This window comes from Myzus persicae, unplaced genomic scaffold (assembly GCF_001856785.1).
Source record: "Myzus persicae strain clone G006 unplaced genomic scaffold, MPER_G0061.0, whole genome shotgun sequence".
NCBI classification, from domain to species: domain Eukaryota; kingdom Metazoa; phylum Arthropoda; class Insecta; order Hemiptera; family Aphididae; genus Myzus; species Myzus persicae.
The window spans coordinates 122,851-139,991 of record NW_019103213.1 but is presented as its reverse complement, the minus strand read 5'-3'; the positions used below and the strand labels follow the sequence as shown (position 1 = coordinate 139,991).

At 30.1% G+C, this 17,141-nt stretch overlaps 2 protein-coding genes across 13 annotated transcripts in view; both read right to left on the bottom strand.

The window, feature by feature from the left end:
* Nucleotides 1–17,141, bottom strand: part of LOC111033991 (maternal protein pumilio) — a 100,660-nt gene that overhangs the window by 38,602 nt on the left and 44,917 nt on the right. The window lies entirely within an intron of this gene.
* On the bottom strand, nucleotides 8,454–16,945 carry LOC111033992. Its single transcript, XM_022314996.1, has 2 exons — nucleotides 15,461–16,945; nucleotides 8,454–8,975 (listed from the first exon to the last, which is right to left on the bottom strand). Exons 1-2 carry the CDS (start codon nucleotides 15,758–15,760, stop codon nucleotides 8,916–8,918), a joined length of 360 nt encoding a protein of 119 aa, XP_022170688.1. The 5' UTR covers nucleotides 15,761–16,945; the 3' UTR covers nucleotides 8,454–8,915.

The window sequence follows — 17,141 nt, the reverse complement described above, 5'->3', positions numbered from 1 at the left end:
ATAAGGTATAACAAGCTAATAACGTTATTTCGTGTTTGTTTTCACTCGGTACAAATTATTAAAAGACGGTGAACTGATTTCTACAATTTTTTAACCGGTATTTTGTTTTATACATTTATAGATCATTTCTTTGGCAGTCTAAATTAAATAATCTCGCTTGTTTTCTCACATAGAATAATAGGAACATGTTGAACAACATTTTACACACATACACACACAGCGTGCATACTACAAGTGGTGAAAGTGTTATATTTTTATCTACGTGTGAATATATTTCCAAGTATAGATTTTTTAAATGTGCGTTAAGTAGTAAGTAGCTCTACTTATTTCAGAGTCGATTTGGGTTTTTTCGTTTTATTTTGTTTATAATGGTTAAGCCTAATTTTAAAAAAGAAACATACAACATACACGACAATTGGGACAAATCCAAGAGAAATAATAACCACGAGTGTTGCTCCGTTGAATATTTGATATGAGTACTAATTTTTTTTTTTGCGTAAGTATACCTTCTGTATATAATGTATTTATTTTTCAAGTTTAGAGTATGTATATTAAGTTTTCGAGAAGATATGGCTAAATATCATGAATATACGATTATATTCTCCAGCACGATTCATGTTGAAGGCTTGGAGAATTAAGCAATAATCAGAGTAGTAATGTAAAAAAACCACTAATTGGTAATGAAAGCACCTACACATTTAGTATTCATGAGTCAGGTTAGTTGTCTGGAAGAGCAGCTATCCAAAATCATGTATAATCACTAACTGATAAGGTTTAGGATTGCAATGGTTTCGTAAAGAGGAGGACAATTATGAAAAGTGCTGCAGACAACAATAACGTTTAAACACTATAACGTTATAGTCGTATATTAATTTACTTGCTGTTTTCATATACACCTATATATATTTTTTATTTTTCCATTATTAACTTTTCGTTTCATTTGGTTGACGTATATACAGATAACATTATGTTACAGTAGCAACTATGGTGAGTGTATTTGTACGTCAGAATGCCAGCGATGGGTTACATCCCTCGGAGCTCCGACTGGGCGAGTGGGAGAATAAAAATAAAATAAATGCCGGGTACACTTATTGTACGAAAATGACACGCCAGGCAACAATAATGATATTCATAGTAGTAGAATGGCATCGTGGCGTTATTTCGGATTCCATTTTAGCACTCAAGGACTTACGCACCGAAGACGTGCCCGAACATTCATTACACGCGCGAGACGCATTTAAAATTCTTGGATGGAGCGGGGAAAATGTACACAGTTTGCATGCAGAGTTTTGATCATAATTCCCTTAGTGATATATATATTTTTTTTTTTTTGAAAACGAAAAAATGCCAGGATTTTTACGGCTGTCTGGTTTTTTTTCGAAATGGGTACGACTGTACGAGTAACATTTTATGTCATGGTAAATCCACATCACGGATAACAATGGTGAAAAAAGAATTATTTCCGGTTAGATGCGAGGATTTTGGAAGTTTTTACTCCACTAGTCCGCGGAACATTTAAGACTTAAATATCCTAGAGTTGGTGTATAGTATATTGAAGTATATCATAGTCCAAGTATTCAGTATAACCTCAGTTAAAATTAAAGCACGCGCGGCGAGACTTGTTATTCACGATGATTTTACTGTGAAATAATAAATAAATACCTAAAAGTTATTTTTAACAGCTCATACATTTACCTCCTTAGTTAGAAATATAGGTACATGAATAAAGTCTCTTAAATTAAAGATATAAAAATAAATATTTAATAAATACATCAGTATTTATGGTCTGATAATGTATTGTGGTGTACTACTGAGAAAGTGTCTTTTAAGACACACGTTTCATTGCAAAACCCTTAAATACGCAATACGTACAGAAAAACATACTTACATATTTTGTTGAATAGTAGCAAATAAAAATAATAGTCCTATATATTAATTGACTAATAGACACAGATCAATATTAAATCTTTTCATTGAAACCGTTATCGTAAAAACATAGGTACACCTATTGCATAATATTAAATTTCAAAAACTGTAGTAGGATTTTAGTTAAATTATTATTTTGAAAATATCGTTGTTTTAATAAAAATAAAAATAAACCATATTGATTTACAATATTAAAAAAGTATATTATAACTGAGATAAATAACTTATTTAAAAACAGAAATTTATTATGAAACAAAATGTTTAATTGAATAAAACAAACGTTTTCATTAGCTAATTGAATATTACTTTTAAATGTTAACCAAATATAACTTTCAGTGTTAAATTAATTTAATTAGGAAACAGAAAAATGTATATCATATTTATTGAGGTAAATGTTTTTTTTTTTGAACTTGAACATAGTATAACCGTAGTTAGTATATGGTTCAGAATTCATACAATTTACATTAAAAATGAAAAATACTTCTAATTACTAAAATAAATAATTTGTGAATTTCGCCAAAAATGTATATTATCAAATAATAGGGAAAAATATGTTTAATCCATTTGAACTAAACAAAGTATTTAAATATTTAATTGGAAAATATTGGTAACAACATAAACCAATTTTTTTAAGCACCATAATGCATTGTTTTTATAATTTGTGTTAATTTTATAAATTTAATGTAGAACAACTACTATTTAATTGATAGAAATTAAATTGTGAAAATTTTTTTTTTTAGAAGATAAACATTTAATTATTAAACATAACACATATATAATTTTAATGGTTATTTCATGAATAACATACAAAAATTTAAATCACGTATAATTTATTGTTTCGTACATAAGGTAAGTAAAAATCTTAAGCACATCATACATTTAGTCATAATATTTTATTTTGCAAACAAATCAATAATTTTCAATTTAATTTTATCATGTAGGTAGAGCACTAAACGTGGGCAACTTCAAATTTATTACGTCCACAGTAAAACAAAGTCCTAAAGACGACACATAATACAATATTCGTCCAAAAGTTGTGTGCCTGTCTCCTCTATACTGGGGAAATAACGTTAATAGTTCCACAATACTACCCCCTCCTAATGTACATACCACAAAATTGCTTTTGAAAAGCAACCACCGCCGCCACACCCCTACCACTTTCAACTGTATTGCGCTGAATAAAACAACACGCACCTCAGTACAAACAATACCACAGCGGCTCGACGGGTTCAAGTTATTATTAAAACGTCATTATGTCACTGACTTCAAAATACAAGAGACCCGGGGGGGGGGGGAGGTGAAAAATGCAATAAAAATAAAACGTTGGTCTTCGTCGAGGTTAGGCGATCTTTGTGAATACTAAATAGGAATACTAATACTACTAAGTTCAAAATACAAATAAGAAAAATTAATTTTGAATTACGATAACTTAATGTACATTAATTTAAGTACTTATCTAGATATTTTTCTACACATACTTATATAATATGAATTATATTATGAGGTATACCACAAGCAATAAGAGTATACCAAATCAAGTAAAGTAAATAAAGAGGCAAGTATTTTAGATACAATAATAAAGGAAATGTATATGTACTTGTTAATTGATAAAATAATATCGATATGACACACCATGACAATTTAATTATTAATATGTATTGATATTTGATAGACATATTTATATATACATTCTATACGTTATTCATAATAAAAATTATGACGTACTTAATATTAATCATAAATATTTCACTAGATAATTAAGATTTATTATGAAAGTTCGGTTAAAAGGACTACAGTAGTAGTCATTTTAACCCAACCTAATCTATAAATTATTACTTAATGTAGTAATCACTGAATTATTTTCAATGGAAACAGATAACACAATACCATTTATAAAAAAATTAAAATATTTAACTTGCTATTATGGATATAGTTACATATGTAAAATTCGTCAAGATTATCTAAATTAAATACAAACGCAAAATCGTAAATGTATAATATTGAAGAACGACTTTTTTGCATTGTTTTTTCTACTAATTTTCTATGTTTAATACCAACGATAGATACAAACTCAATTTATATAAAGTATAAATGACTAACGAAAACTAAAATATTTTTTATAATAAATAGGTAAAACAGATTGAAGGTTACTATAAAAAGTAATCATAATACCAAAGATAGACATATGTGTCAACAAAAGAACTGATAAAAAAAATGATGCATCAGTGTATACTGTAAAATGTATCCATGATAATGACTTGAAATGGGAAACCATTATCGCTAAATATACAATATTAAACATATCCTGTCAGATAAAAATGGAATGTTCGTATCAATTTTATGTGTAAAACTGTAAACGGGCTTAATATACTTTGCATGTTATGGTAAATTTAAAGAATCGCCTTCAATATTCGGAGTTAATAGTATAAATATAATATCGATGTGTACCTAATTTGTTTATAAACCTAAACAAAAAAAATAATTATTTTTAATATTGAAGAACGACTTTTTTGCATTGTTTTTTCTACTAATTTTCTATGTTTAATACCAACGATATTACAAACTAACACTTAATGGGCATTTCAAATCAAAACTGTTAGTTGTTTAATAAAACCCCGAATTCGAAGATATTCCGTTAAATGCGAAGATGAAAACAGAATATATAACGAAGAATATCGATTACTTATTAAAAAAGGTTTTCCTTCGATTTCTATTGTGTTAACGAGTGGGAAAGAAAAGCATTTATTGTTCAAAAAAGCATTATTGATTATTCGGCTATACAAAAGTCATACATTGAAGAAATTCCGCCTTCTGTAATGGCATATACATCTTTTAACAACTTATATTTTGATGTGTATTATTTATTAACTAATATAATAAATTGGTTTGTTTTCTTTTAATTTAACTTCAAACGGTTATAAAACCAGATTACGGGATAGCAGCAATTTTTTCAAGGGATATCGAAATAAACCATCGAATCTGTTACATAGCACAGTCACCGATTACCTAAATAAAATATGTATGTATATACAAATCGCCTATTATTTAACTTTTCTTTTAACTGATGCTTTGTCAAACTCAAGTGACGTTTAAAAAAAATTCTAGTAGAATACATACAAATCTAAAATAGAACGAATTGTATTTCCGGCAACGCCGTAAGCACGAACAGAGTTCAGTGGCCGTCCGGTTTACGACGAATCTCTCGCGAAACCGGTTCCTAATAAAAAAAAAAATAATAATAATAAAAATAACGGATCTTGCTATTTTATTTCTCTCAGACTATCTCGTTCAATGTTCCATTAATTAAGATCTACCATCAGCCAACAATTACCCAGTAATGTTCATGACTGGAACATTTATAATGATCAGAGGAAAAGGAATACTAATATACACACTACACACTGTAAGGTAATGAATGAAAATAAAAATAATAATTTTCTTTTGTTACGCGATCTGAAGTAAATGTACGATTATAAAATATTTTGAATCCATCCAAGCCAAATATTACGATGTCCAAGCTCACATTTCAAAACCAAACTATATTATAATGTTTAAATCCTTATAAGCGTACATTGAACTGGTTAGCAGGCGAATAATAAAAATAACCACACAAATAATTACTTAACATATCACCACGCATTCTCGCATATTGTAGTTAACCACTGTTTACATAAATATATATTTGCAAATCAGCTTTTTTAAATTATTAGAAATGAACCTATAACACAACTGAACAGATTTTTTAACTATAAGCTAACACTTATGATTTTATACACGTATGCATAATCTATATGAAATTCTGTAACAAATTACTTGATAACCTTCACCCATCAAATGAAAAAATTCTATGTAACAATGAGGTTTGAAAATTATATAAGTATACTATTATACTTATTATAATAAGTATATATAACATATATAAAAACATGTATTATTTATTATTTGAATATTTGTTAACTGTACTTACTCTAAACTAATTTTATTGGATTAACATGAATGGTAATTATTTTGTATTATAAATAATTATTCTACATAGATAATAAAAATATACTATACGTTTATTTTCATAGTCACAAAATACAGAAGAACAATTATTTTCATTGATTTTGTTGACCCTAATAATTAATAATTAATTTAAAAGTTATAATAAATGGATAACAAATATTCATTTAAACTAATTATGTCTATTTTATAAAACATAATACATTGATTCGTATAGGGTTTTTTTATGCATTATAATTCAGTTAGGGTTTAGAGAACATTTAGTATCCGTAAATGAATATCAATAATAAGGACCAGAAATTGTACAATGTTATATTTAAGAACAATGTAAATAATATGCGTTACCCAAAACCTTATAGCATATAATTGGAATACTCTATAATTTATTCTCGACAATAATATGCCCCAATAAAAAACTATATGCCACCGTTATATCTCAGAATACTTTATTACAAATAATATAGATTTATTATAAACAATTATTGGAATTAATATTTATTTATATAGGTAGGTACTTATTTCAATGATATTAAAAAGAAAAATATATTCAAATCTATATGCATATAATATACATTCATCAACTTCTGTGAGCTGTTTAATATGCTAAGTTCACATTATTTATTATTGCACTGTTATTTATGATTATCACATAAATATTATACAATTAAAACAGCTCGTTGAGTTAACGAGCTTGTTCGTTTTGATTGAGTTCATCGATTTAATATTGCGGAATTCAGCACCATATTAAATAATCGGTCTAGTTGAATATAGAGGACAGGGGTTTGAGATAAGAATTAATTTTATGTATTTGTTGTGAATACATTTTAAGGAAGAAAAACACTGTAATATTATACGATGTAATCGTAAATGATTTAATAGAATATATATATTTCATATTGACTTTTTTCTTCTTTTCAGCTGGTTATTTACACATAAAACATATACGTTATTTATACCTCAATATATATATATTTTTTGATATTCTCTTTAAACCGTAAAAAAGCGTCCTTTCTAAATACGAAACGCATTACTCCATACTTCTAAAGTTCTAACGGTGAGCGGAAACGTTTATCTATATCCGGCACCAGCGTTTTGCCAACAGACGCATGAGTGTTCATCCGGCACCGTACACCAAATCCCACCCCTTGTTGCATACGTCGAGACATTCAGCGTCTTTTGCACGAATAATTTAATCCCTCTTCTCAACATTACCATGGCAAAGAATATGCTCGGCGTACAGCGAGGCGGTCCCATTAGCATTATTATTGAGCGATATTCGTTGTTATAATTTTTCGATTAAGCTTGTATTATTGACGTGCACGCGCGTGCGTTGAATCTCTGTGTGACAAAATAACTTTTAATTTCCTGTGCCCACTGTGCGAGGTTATACACTATTGATGGCTAACTCGATACATTTTACCCGAGCGAACAATGTTGTTGTATCATGTACGTTATACGCTAAAAACATTAAATAGGTATACATATAACCGGCACGGATGATATCGGTAGCAGAATTTATAGAAATATTGCATATTATTGAGGTGGACGAGATGGGAGAGAAAAAAAACCACAATAATAAACTAGTTAGTTTACATACAGTTCTCAAGCATTTTTTTTTAAATACAATATAAACGACACAGCCGATTGTTCGAATAAATAATAAACATTTGTATAAAGATATTGTTGTGTTATGTTAATAAAAAACCTATAGTATTTCTAAAAAAAATAGAACTACAACCCTAATTAAAGATACTCAAAACCGAAAAATAATTATAAATACATTACAAATGCAAGACAACCTGTTTTGATTTGATCAACAATGCACCACCGTTAGGATGTATAACGCTCCATGACAAGAGTATGGCACTTGAATACCCGCCGCGCCGCAGGGAGGCAAATGGAAACGTTGAAATTTGAAGATGATTTATAAAATAATCGACAGCCCTTAATGCGATTATAAGCCTCGAGAGGTATAGCTAAGTGCTTTAGTTCAAAGTTATATAAAATGAACATAATCCGATCAAAACCCGGCAGTGTTAACCTTTTGCTCTTTTGATAGAATTTTTGTGGATTTTCTTTGACCACTGAAGCGCTAAGCATATCACCCGACAACACCTTTAGGTATCAATAGAGAAAATATTAGAAAAAATGAAATGATATTGAACTCTGGGAGATCGTTACTGAATCTAGTCTATTTCTTTCTTAGATACGCTGCAACTTAATAATAAACGCAAGCCTCAATAAATAAATATACTATATCATGAAATTGAGTAATTTGTTTCAGTCAGTTTAAGTTTAATATTCTAATGTGCTACCATGTGAAAAAGATTCAAAGTGACACGTAAGAAATAAGAACACATACAACTACATTTACAACGATTGTGAAGTAAACATTCACTAAAAATAATTTAAATATAATATATAACACTGTTTTTGATTTTTGACACTGGTAATAAAAAAACTTTAGTATGTCGATTAAAAAATAGATATAAATGTGCTATTATTAAGATATAATACTTAAATGTATTCATAAATTATCATTATATGGGTTTTCAAATTATCTTATTTTAAAGTCATTTTAAATAATATTTCGAAAACGAAAAAGTTGATTACGACCGAGCGTTGATACATCTATGATCCAGATTTACTCTTAACCATGTATGATTAAGAGCACAAATCGAATTACTGCACTGGGTGACCTCTTCCCACTTGAACTACCACAATGGTATCACTACCAGCTAGGGATTTAATTAAATTTTTCCACAAGATAGGGAATAGAGGAGGCACAATCAACACACACATACAAACTCGCAGGCACACACATACTCATTTTCAACCCTTTCCAGAGATACATAATTGGTTTGGTAAGTAATTTTAATTAGTTCCGGACATCCCATTGAAGTAAATTAAGTTTTGAAACAGGTGAACCAAATTAAAATAATATTAAAATTCTATCAGGTATTCCTTGGTAATTTATATCATAAAATTTAAAAATTACTTACGATAACAGTACTTTGTAAACTTTGATTTATATAAACATCACTCACCTGAAAATAAAATAAATATTAGTATACAGAACATAGAAAAACGACAGTTGATATATGTAAAGCTATATAATATAAAGTAAGTAATAAAAATATAATTTTTATCATCTCTTAAATTATTAAATGGATAATTTGTAATTGCAACACGTCCATATTGCGTAAGCATATTATGATACATTAACTACATAGGCTATAAAAATAACATTTCACCGTGATGTTTAAATGTTTTTTTGTCAAAAGATTTCAAAAGATTTGATGAATAAACGATAATTTGCATTAAATACAAAAATGAAAATACAACCGTGTTCTCCTAGATACGTAGATCGATTATAATGATTTATTCTAGTTACTACGCGTAATAACATAACTATCATTGCAAGTAAAATTAACATTCTGTAAATTAAAATCACGGAAGGTTAAATAAAATAAAAACATTTATCAAAAATTAAACCGCTTTTGATTTTAAATGTAATTAAAAAAATATTTTTTTGAAGCCCGTCATTATTTTTGTAGATAAATACTCTTTATTTCTTTTATAATTGAAGAGTTTTAAAATGACACTAATCCGACCAACTCTTACTGTGGTCTCAAGCTACTTGAACATTTTAAATATTATAAAGTGTTGGAATTTTATTAACTTTTAATTCCTACTCTGTGCATCGTTCGTTTAATATACATCAATATACAGTTATTTTTAGGCAAATGAATTATGAAAAGCGTACATACACTATTTAAATAATAAAAGAAAGGCTTTTCCACTATACATAATAAGGTGAAAGTTAAGGCGATCGATTTTCTATCAAGGAGGGTTCTCCTTCTGTTGGTTTATGACATTCGATTTGATTCGCGTCATTATGCATTAGGTATATATAATATTATATTAAAGAAAAAAAGAATTTGTACAACATATTATATTTTGTTATTGTGCGATGACACAAAAAAAATTGGTTTGAAACCTCTGTTTTTTTCTTTATCAAGACAATATAACACCATTTTTAATAAAACTATTTTTTTTCCAATATCAAACAGAAATATAAATAAATAACACCAATTAAACCGATTTTAATATTTTGAATAACCAAACAATATAGTATACATTTATAGGTTATACAAAGTCATAGGCAGATCATGGCCAAAATAATTACTATGAAATAATTAAAAACCAGTGTCAAATAAGAGATAAGCAAACCAATAAGTAGTCATTTTTGTATTCAAAAATTGGGTCTATTAGTCATTGAATTAATTTAGAGCAGATTACTACAGTTTCTATGTACGATCAACTCTTCAAACGTTTTTAATATAAAACAATCTTAAATTAATACTGTAAAACCGTTTATAAAATATTATCAATGAGTCAATGCAATTTAATTTATGCTACCAACATGTCATTGAAATTAAAATTTGTAGTAAGATATAACAAAAAAAAACTAAGATAACAATTTAGTAAGACACCAGTAATTACGCAGTATTTTTAATTATTTACTAGCCCACTACCAGCATACTTATTTATTATTAAATTTGTAATTTAGAAATTAATTTGATAGTTTTGCGTAACATTTTTAACACGATGACGAAGAATTTTGTCAATAATCGGAAATTGTAAAATGATCGGACTAACGAAAAACATGAAATGCGAGTCACTTTATTTAATAAAATTGTCGGAATAGCATAAAATAAACATTTTCATCGAAACTAATACATATATACTATAAAAACCATCACATACACAGTTTATGCAACCTTTTATTTATTAACTAATATAATATATATTAATAAAAAAACAAAGGTAAACAATAAGCACACCGCACACGCACACGGTGATGATTTATACAAATAGAGATATGGATGAGAATCGATATTATCTTTTTTCACACCCAGAGAGCTGTACCCCTTTTTATTTAAATACCTACATAGATAAGCACAAAGAATAATATATAAAATGCCTTACTAGGTACCTAATCTACCTACGCACATAAATAATGGTACCAATAGAACGGAACTCAAATACAATACATCACATCACATATCCGTAATGCTTGACCAAAAAAAAATCTGTATACCTTTGTCCAGTGATCGACATACACATTTCATAGAGTATTGCGATTGAAAAAACGCCCCACAATTATGTGTCAAAGCTTGAAAAAGGGTAAAAAAAACATAGAATATATTTAAGACTAAACTTTAGTATACGTTAGTAACTAATGGACGGTGAAAAATGATTTCTAATTAAATAAACGTCAAAATATATTAAATTATTGCTCCCTCAATGAAACTCCCCTGCACTTTATTCAATAGATAAAAAATTACTGTTTACTTTTTTTGAATTCGTACATTTAAACTTTCATTGTTTTTAAGTGAAGAAATCTCATTATAAATAAATTAAAAAACAAAATACAATTGACATGAATGTATTTCTTTTATTCTTTCATAATTCGTTTTAAACGACTGTTTTTTTTATAATTAAGAGTTCCGAGTGCCAAGTTTTAAGGGTTTAGATGGAAACTTTTTATTTATCACCTATTTCTAACATAAAAGTTTAGTTTTCTAGCACACTCTATTTAATTTAATTTTGCTTTTTATCAGAAAAAATATTTATATCTTCAATAGATAAATGAACCACAAGTAAAAGTTACCTAAATGACGTATCCACCATTCTAGAAAATACCTTACTGAAGTTCAAGAAATTAATGATCGGGTAAACTAAAAGATGTTATAACTAATGATCGTATGACGATACCTTCCTTTACAGAGGAAGTTTCAAAATTAATCGCCATTGTTTTAATATTGTGGGCAAGTGAGGGAGGAGGCACCTTGAGTTTTCAGGACTTTTTGTTTCAAGCCTTTAAAGAAAGTTAATTTCATTAAATTTGCGGCTGAAAAACGTATGGCACTTAAATTGCTCCGGATACCTTTTTGGTCTTGAAAACCATTTTTCATTGCTTTCATTTTTTTGTATATAAATACAAATAATAGTAATGAAAGCCGGTTTTTTAAGTAGATACTTGAGTGGCAATAATAAACCACAGTTTATATACACTAAATCATAGTGTTATTATAAGACCAAATAAATAAACATAAAATGCATTATTATACTTTCTTTCACGTGGAAAAAAGTAATAATGCATACTATTTAATCATTTTTTACTATGTTCAGCGGATAAGTAATAAAACACTTTATTCAAATACAACTACGTCATCCAAGACACATAATGACACGAAATATTGGAAATAGACTAATTCTTTTAAACAATAATGTAATTAAATACCTATAAAGTATACAACATTATGTAAATAATAGCCGACTAGAACTTAAAAAAAACCAGGTACCTAGTAATTTATATAAAAAACACATTTTTACAATTTAAGCACAAATAACTAAAGTAAGAGAAAAAAGACACGTGGAACTATAATAATAATAAGAAATATTAAGACACGCTGATCTCTACATTTATACAGACAATTCGTTGTGACATGCGAGTTTGGGTCAATACTGATGAGGGTAACCATAATTCGGCCTGGAAAATATCGTTAGATCATCAATCTCTGGGATCCCTCCTTTTTCATACTCAACAAGCATTCTGAGAAGGAATTTCATTATTATACGACGACGTAAGTACAAGGAGATAGAAAATGAGAGAAATTATGATGTATAAATATAATATATTGAAGATTGCGGGGAAGAAGAAATGGAAAAATCCACGTGGGTATAATTTTCTTACATAAACGATTTTTACCGAACAATAAGTCCTCAATGTGTATTTAGTATAAACCTTTTCGAAATCAACAATTGCGTATAAAACTGATATGCATTATTACACATGTATAGTACAAAACGCTATACCAACAGAGAAAATAACAATAGGTTTATTTAGAGTGTTTATAAATGATGATATAGCTCACAAAATCAAAATAATAAATAAAAAAAAACAAGAATTATACATTATTTTCTGTGTCAAATTAAAAACCTTGAAGACTGTCAAACGTTAACAAATTTGTATGTAAATATAATATTATTAATAATATGTAATATAGGTATTCGAATTCGCCACAGATTCTTCATGAAGACTCTAAAGCAAAACATGACAGGCTCCCAAAGCGTGTAACACACGAAAACAATCTGCTTCTAAGCAGTGGTTTTCGAAGAGTCATGTCCCCAATTTGGAAGATTTGTTTTGTTCTTTGCCGTATTGATTAAGACACAACAATTGTTCGAATACTACGTGTCCCTGGGCATGTTATTGTATCAAAAGATGACCAATCAGCGTCTGACTTGGAGAACGCAATAATCTCTCCACCGTATTGTCACATTTCTAACAGCTTTTATACAGTTCATAATAATATATTTCTAACATCTGATATCACGAACGAGTTTTTAATGAAGTTAATTAAGTTTAAAAAAAACTATATTAAATTGCATTGCTTACGTATAATTTACTTTAACGTAACTACAACGTATGTCAAAATTAAATTAAACTGATAAAATCTTTTGAAATGCACCACAACACACAGCATATACACATAAATGTTCATTTAACTTTTAAGAATATTATTAATAAACATTTATGTTTGGTCGTTTAGATATAATATATTATAATTAACTTTGCTGTTTAAATTATTTATTATATTAAATAACACATTTGTATTGTATAGTATAAAAACCTACGATTATGATTCAAGAAAACGACGTTTAAGACCTAGAACAAAAGAATTTTTTTTAAATAACTGCTAGCGGGCATCGTTGTGACAATTAGAAGATTATTCCGATAAACTCGTGAAAATGTTGTGGCAAAAATTAAAAAAAACACCTTATGGGGTCGTCACGCTCTGGTTGCAAAGTAAAACGTATCATTGTTAGTGGTGGGTAGATTTTTCCATCGCTGTGTCAACAGCCTCTTAAAAAACTTAATATTTCTAGGGTTTTTCACGCAAACGAACAAAAATCAATCTGTACACGGTCTACTTGTATTGGTTTCGCACGAATAAAACTTTTTGTGAGTAAAACTGATCTAGAATGAACCATGAAAACTCAACGACCTGTATCCAGAGGTCTATGACTTTTAGAGCAATTGCTAAAATTTGGGTACTATACTCCACCAATTCACTTTAAATGTGTTACATTTTGAATTTAAATAACGCATTTAAATAGCAATATCCATGATCGCGTAAAGTTCGTTAAATCTATACATGTAACATAATATATAAATATTATAGAGGTATAAGCAAATATACATATATATTATATATATGTATATATAATATACATTATACGCATGCGTGTAATATATTTATGCGGTTATAAAAAATAAAACAGATTTATGGACGAGGTCTAGCGAGATTTTAGAAACTGTATATACACCATTTTATTTTTTTGAAATCGTAATATATTTCGTTGTAGTCTCCCAGGACGAATAGAGTTATTATTTCCCATTATAAAATAATTCATTTTTTTTTCCGGGCCAAGTTAACCGGCTTAAATCGCACACGCATGGTGTTTAACGAAAACACGTCGCCGCATAACACCCGTACCCACCACCATGCATGTACTTAGAAAACTGTTCTACCTCCCCACTTTTTTTTAATGTCGTTCAGTAATGAGTATATCGCGTATAGTCGGACGTGTGAAAACGATACGGGGTATTATTCATCCGTATTAGCAAAAGAGTAAAAGAAACAGTGACGTAAAACACGAGTGGGCAAACGCCACGGGCTCACAACTGAAGAGGGCCCTAAACTAACCAACAATACCCTATTTTTATATATGAGATTACAAATGTCACAATAAAATAATAAATATTAAATAATATTATTTTGGCTTTTGAGATAAAGTCCACGAATTACAGATCAATCGATCCATAACCAATTATAGAATATAAATGTATGTATATTATTATTTATTAAGTAAAGTTTTTTCTAATACTATTATATAATAAATGTTGTGATTTTATAAGATAGTTTATTAAATCAAAAACGTATGTAATTTGTTATGGTTATATTTAATTATAATATAACATATGATACAATAAATTTTGTCACTGTTTGTTTACTTTTTTTGAGGCCCATATGAGTCATTGCACACGGGCCTCTATAAACCTAGTTACGACACTGAATAGAAAGATGATGGCTGATGGAACAGAGAAAACGTTTTGTGAATAGAGATCAAAATGCGTATACATGGCACAAACCATGACAGTGGCGATGGTCATTATTTGTAGAGAAAATAATATATTTTACGTATATACACTATACATGATATAAGATTTTTGTATGTTTCTTGCCAAAAATATATTATTGTTAATATTATATTTTCTTTTCTCGTAGACGCGATGTATAAAAAATAGTAGAACACCACATTGAGGAGACATGCTAAGGGGACGGTTTTGAGTTTAATCCCAATAGAAAAAAAACCACAAGAGATCTGCTGTGGCTAAGTTGTGCTTTTGTTATGCGTGGGACGGATCGGGTATACAAGATTCGCGCCGTGCACGTACCATGGCCTCTTTGATCTGCTTGACGCCGATCGGGTTGAACCACTGGTGCATGTTGATGAACCGTTTGGGCACCATTTTCAAATGGTGCCTTTGGCCGGCTACAGCCACCGCCGCAGCAGCAGCGGTCGTGGGTATCGGATACGTGGCAGACAGGCTGCAACCACCGACGGACGACTGGTGGTGTTGTGGTGCCACGGCACCGGTTGTGTCCACGGTCAACGGGGTGGTTGCCGCGGCATCCTGCACTAGACCGACGCCGGTGGCCAGAGGATCTGGCATCGGGTTTTCCAGTACCACCATGGTGTCGGCGGCGTTGGAGTCTAGGCGGTCAACAGATGGTCAAGTGCCGCTACACGCACTGCCGGATTTCGACCATGGTGGTATAGCGAGCGTAAGTTAAAAATTAGTACCTATTTATATTAGAATTATGAGATATTACACAAACTTCGCGAAAGTGTTTTTTTTTACGTAAAAGAAAAAAATGTTTTTACTGATATCATAAAATATGTCCGCAAAGATGCGACAACCGCGAGGATTGATATCGGGACGACAAATACACGAACAAAGTTAACGACGTAGTCCACCGATAAAGACAGTCGCACAAACACTGATGCGTGTGCGTGCGCGCGAATGGAGGCGGCGGCGGCCGCGTGTGTTTCGCCGCGCGCGCGTCGTGGTCGGACACATAGGCGGCAGCAACGGCGTTCGCGCAAGGTGGGAAGAAGCGCACCCCGCACATCATCCGCAAAGAGTGTGCCGGCGCATGCGCACACCACCGCGGCCGCGCCGGCGTCCAATCGCAACCGGCCTCACGGATTGAAGTCGCAGTCGTCGGACGATCGCGCAAGAAAATTCCCACTATTTTCGCGAAACTACGCAACGATAATAAACGAGAGTCCAACGGACGTCCGGAAGTCTAATATGTATTTTAAATAATAAAAATAACAATAGTAATAATAATGATGATGATACTAAAAATAGTAATAATATACCGTAACAATTTAAAATACTGTCGTGGTGATGACATGGTAAAAAAAAACCCTAACGCTCGTCCTATAAACTGTTTAATACGTAATCGGTTTGGATAGGAGTGTGGATTTAAACCCCGACATTGCACGAGGGAAAACCATCGGCTGTCCGACAAAAAATACGCATTAAGTTATATAATATTAATAATTACTTAATTTGTCCTACTCGCTGGCACGCCGCGACGATGACGAGTATGTAACGTTTGGACATGACAGCGGAATTAAAATATTACACTGTATTGTACGCAGCGTGTAGAACGCATTTCATGCTATGTGAATATGCAAATGTGTGAAAAATAACAACACGCCACAGACTACTGCTGTTCATCACCGATGACAGTGAAGGGTTTTTATTCGCAATTAACAGTTACTTTAGAGCTCAAAATGTATAACGATATAATAATAAAAAAAAAACCATACAACCGTATTCACATAAAAATATTAAATTCTCAATGAACAAAAAAATAAAACGACGATGGTTATGAAGTTAATAATAACATGCAGTGCGCAGTCATATTTTAAAAATATATATAACATTACTATATCATTAATCTACCACAAGATAAATCTCAGTATGACGAGGTGATGTAAAGACGGCAGCAATTAAAACAAATTATTTTAATTATATCAAACTGGAAATGCTTTAACACTCT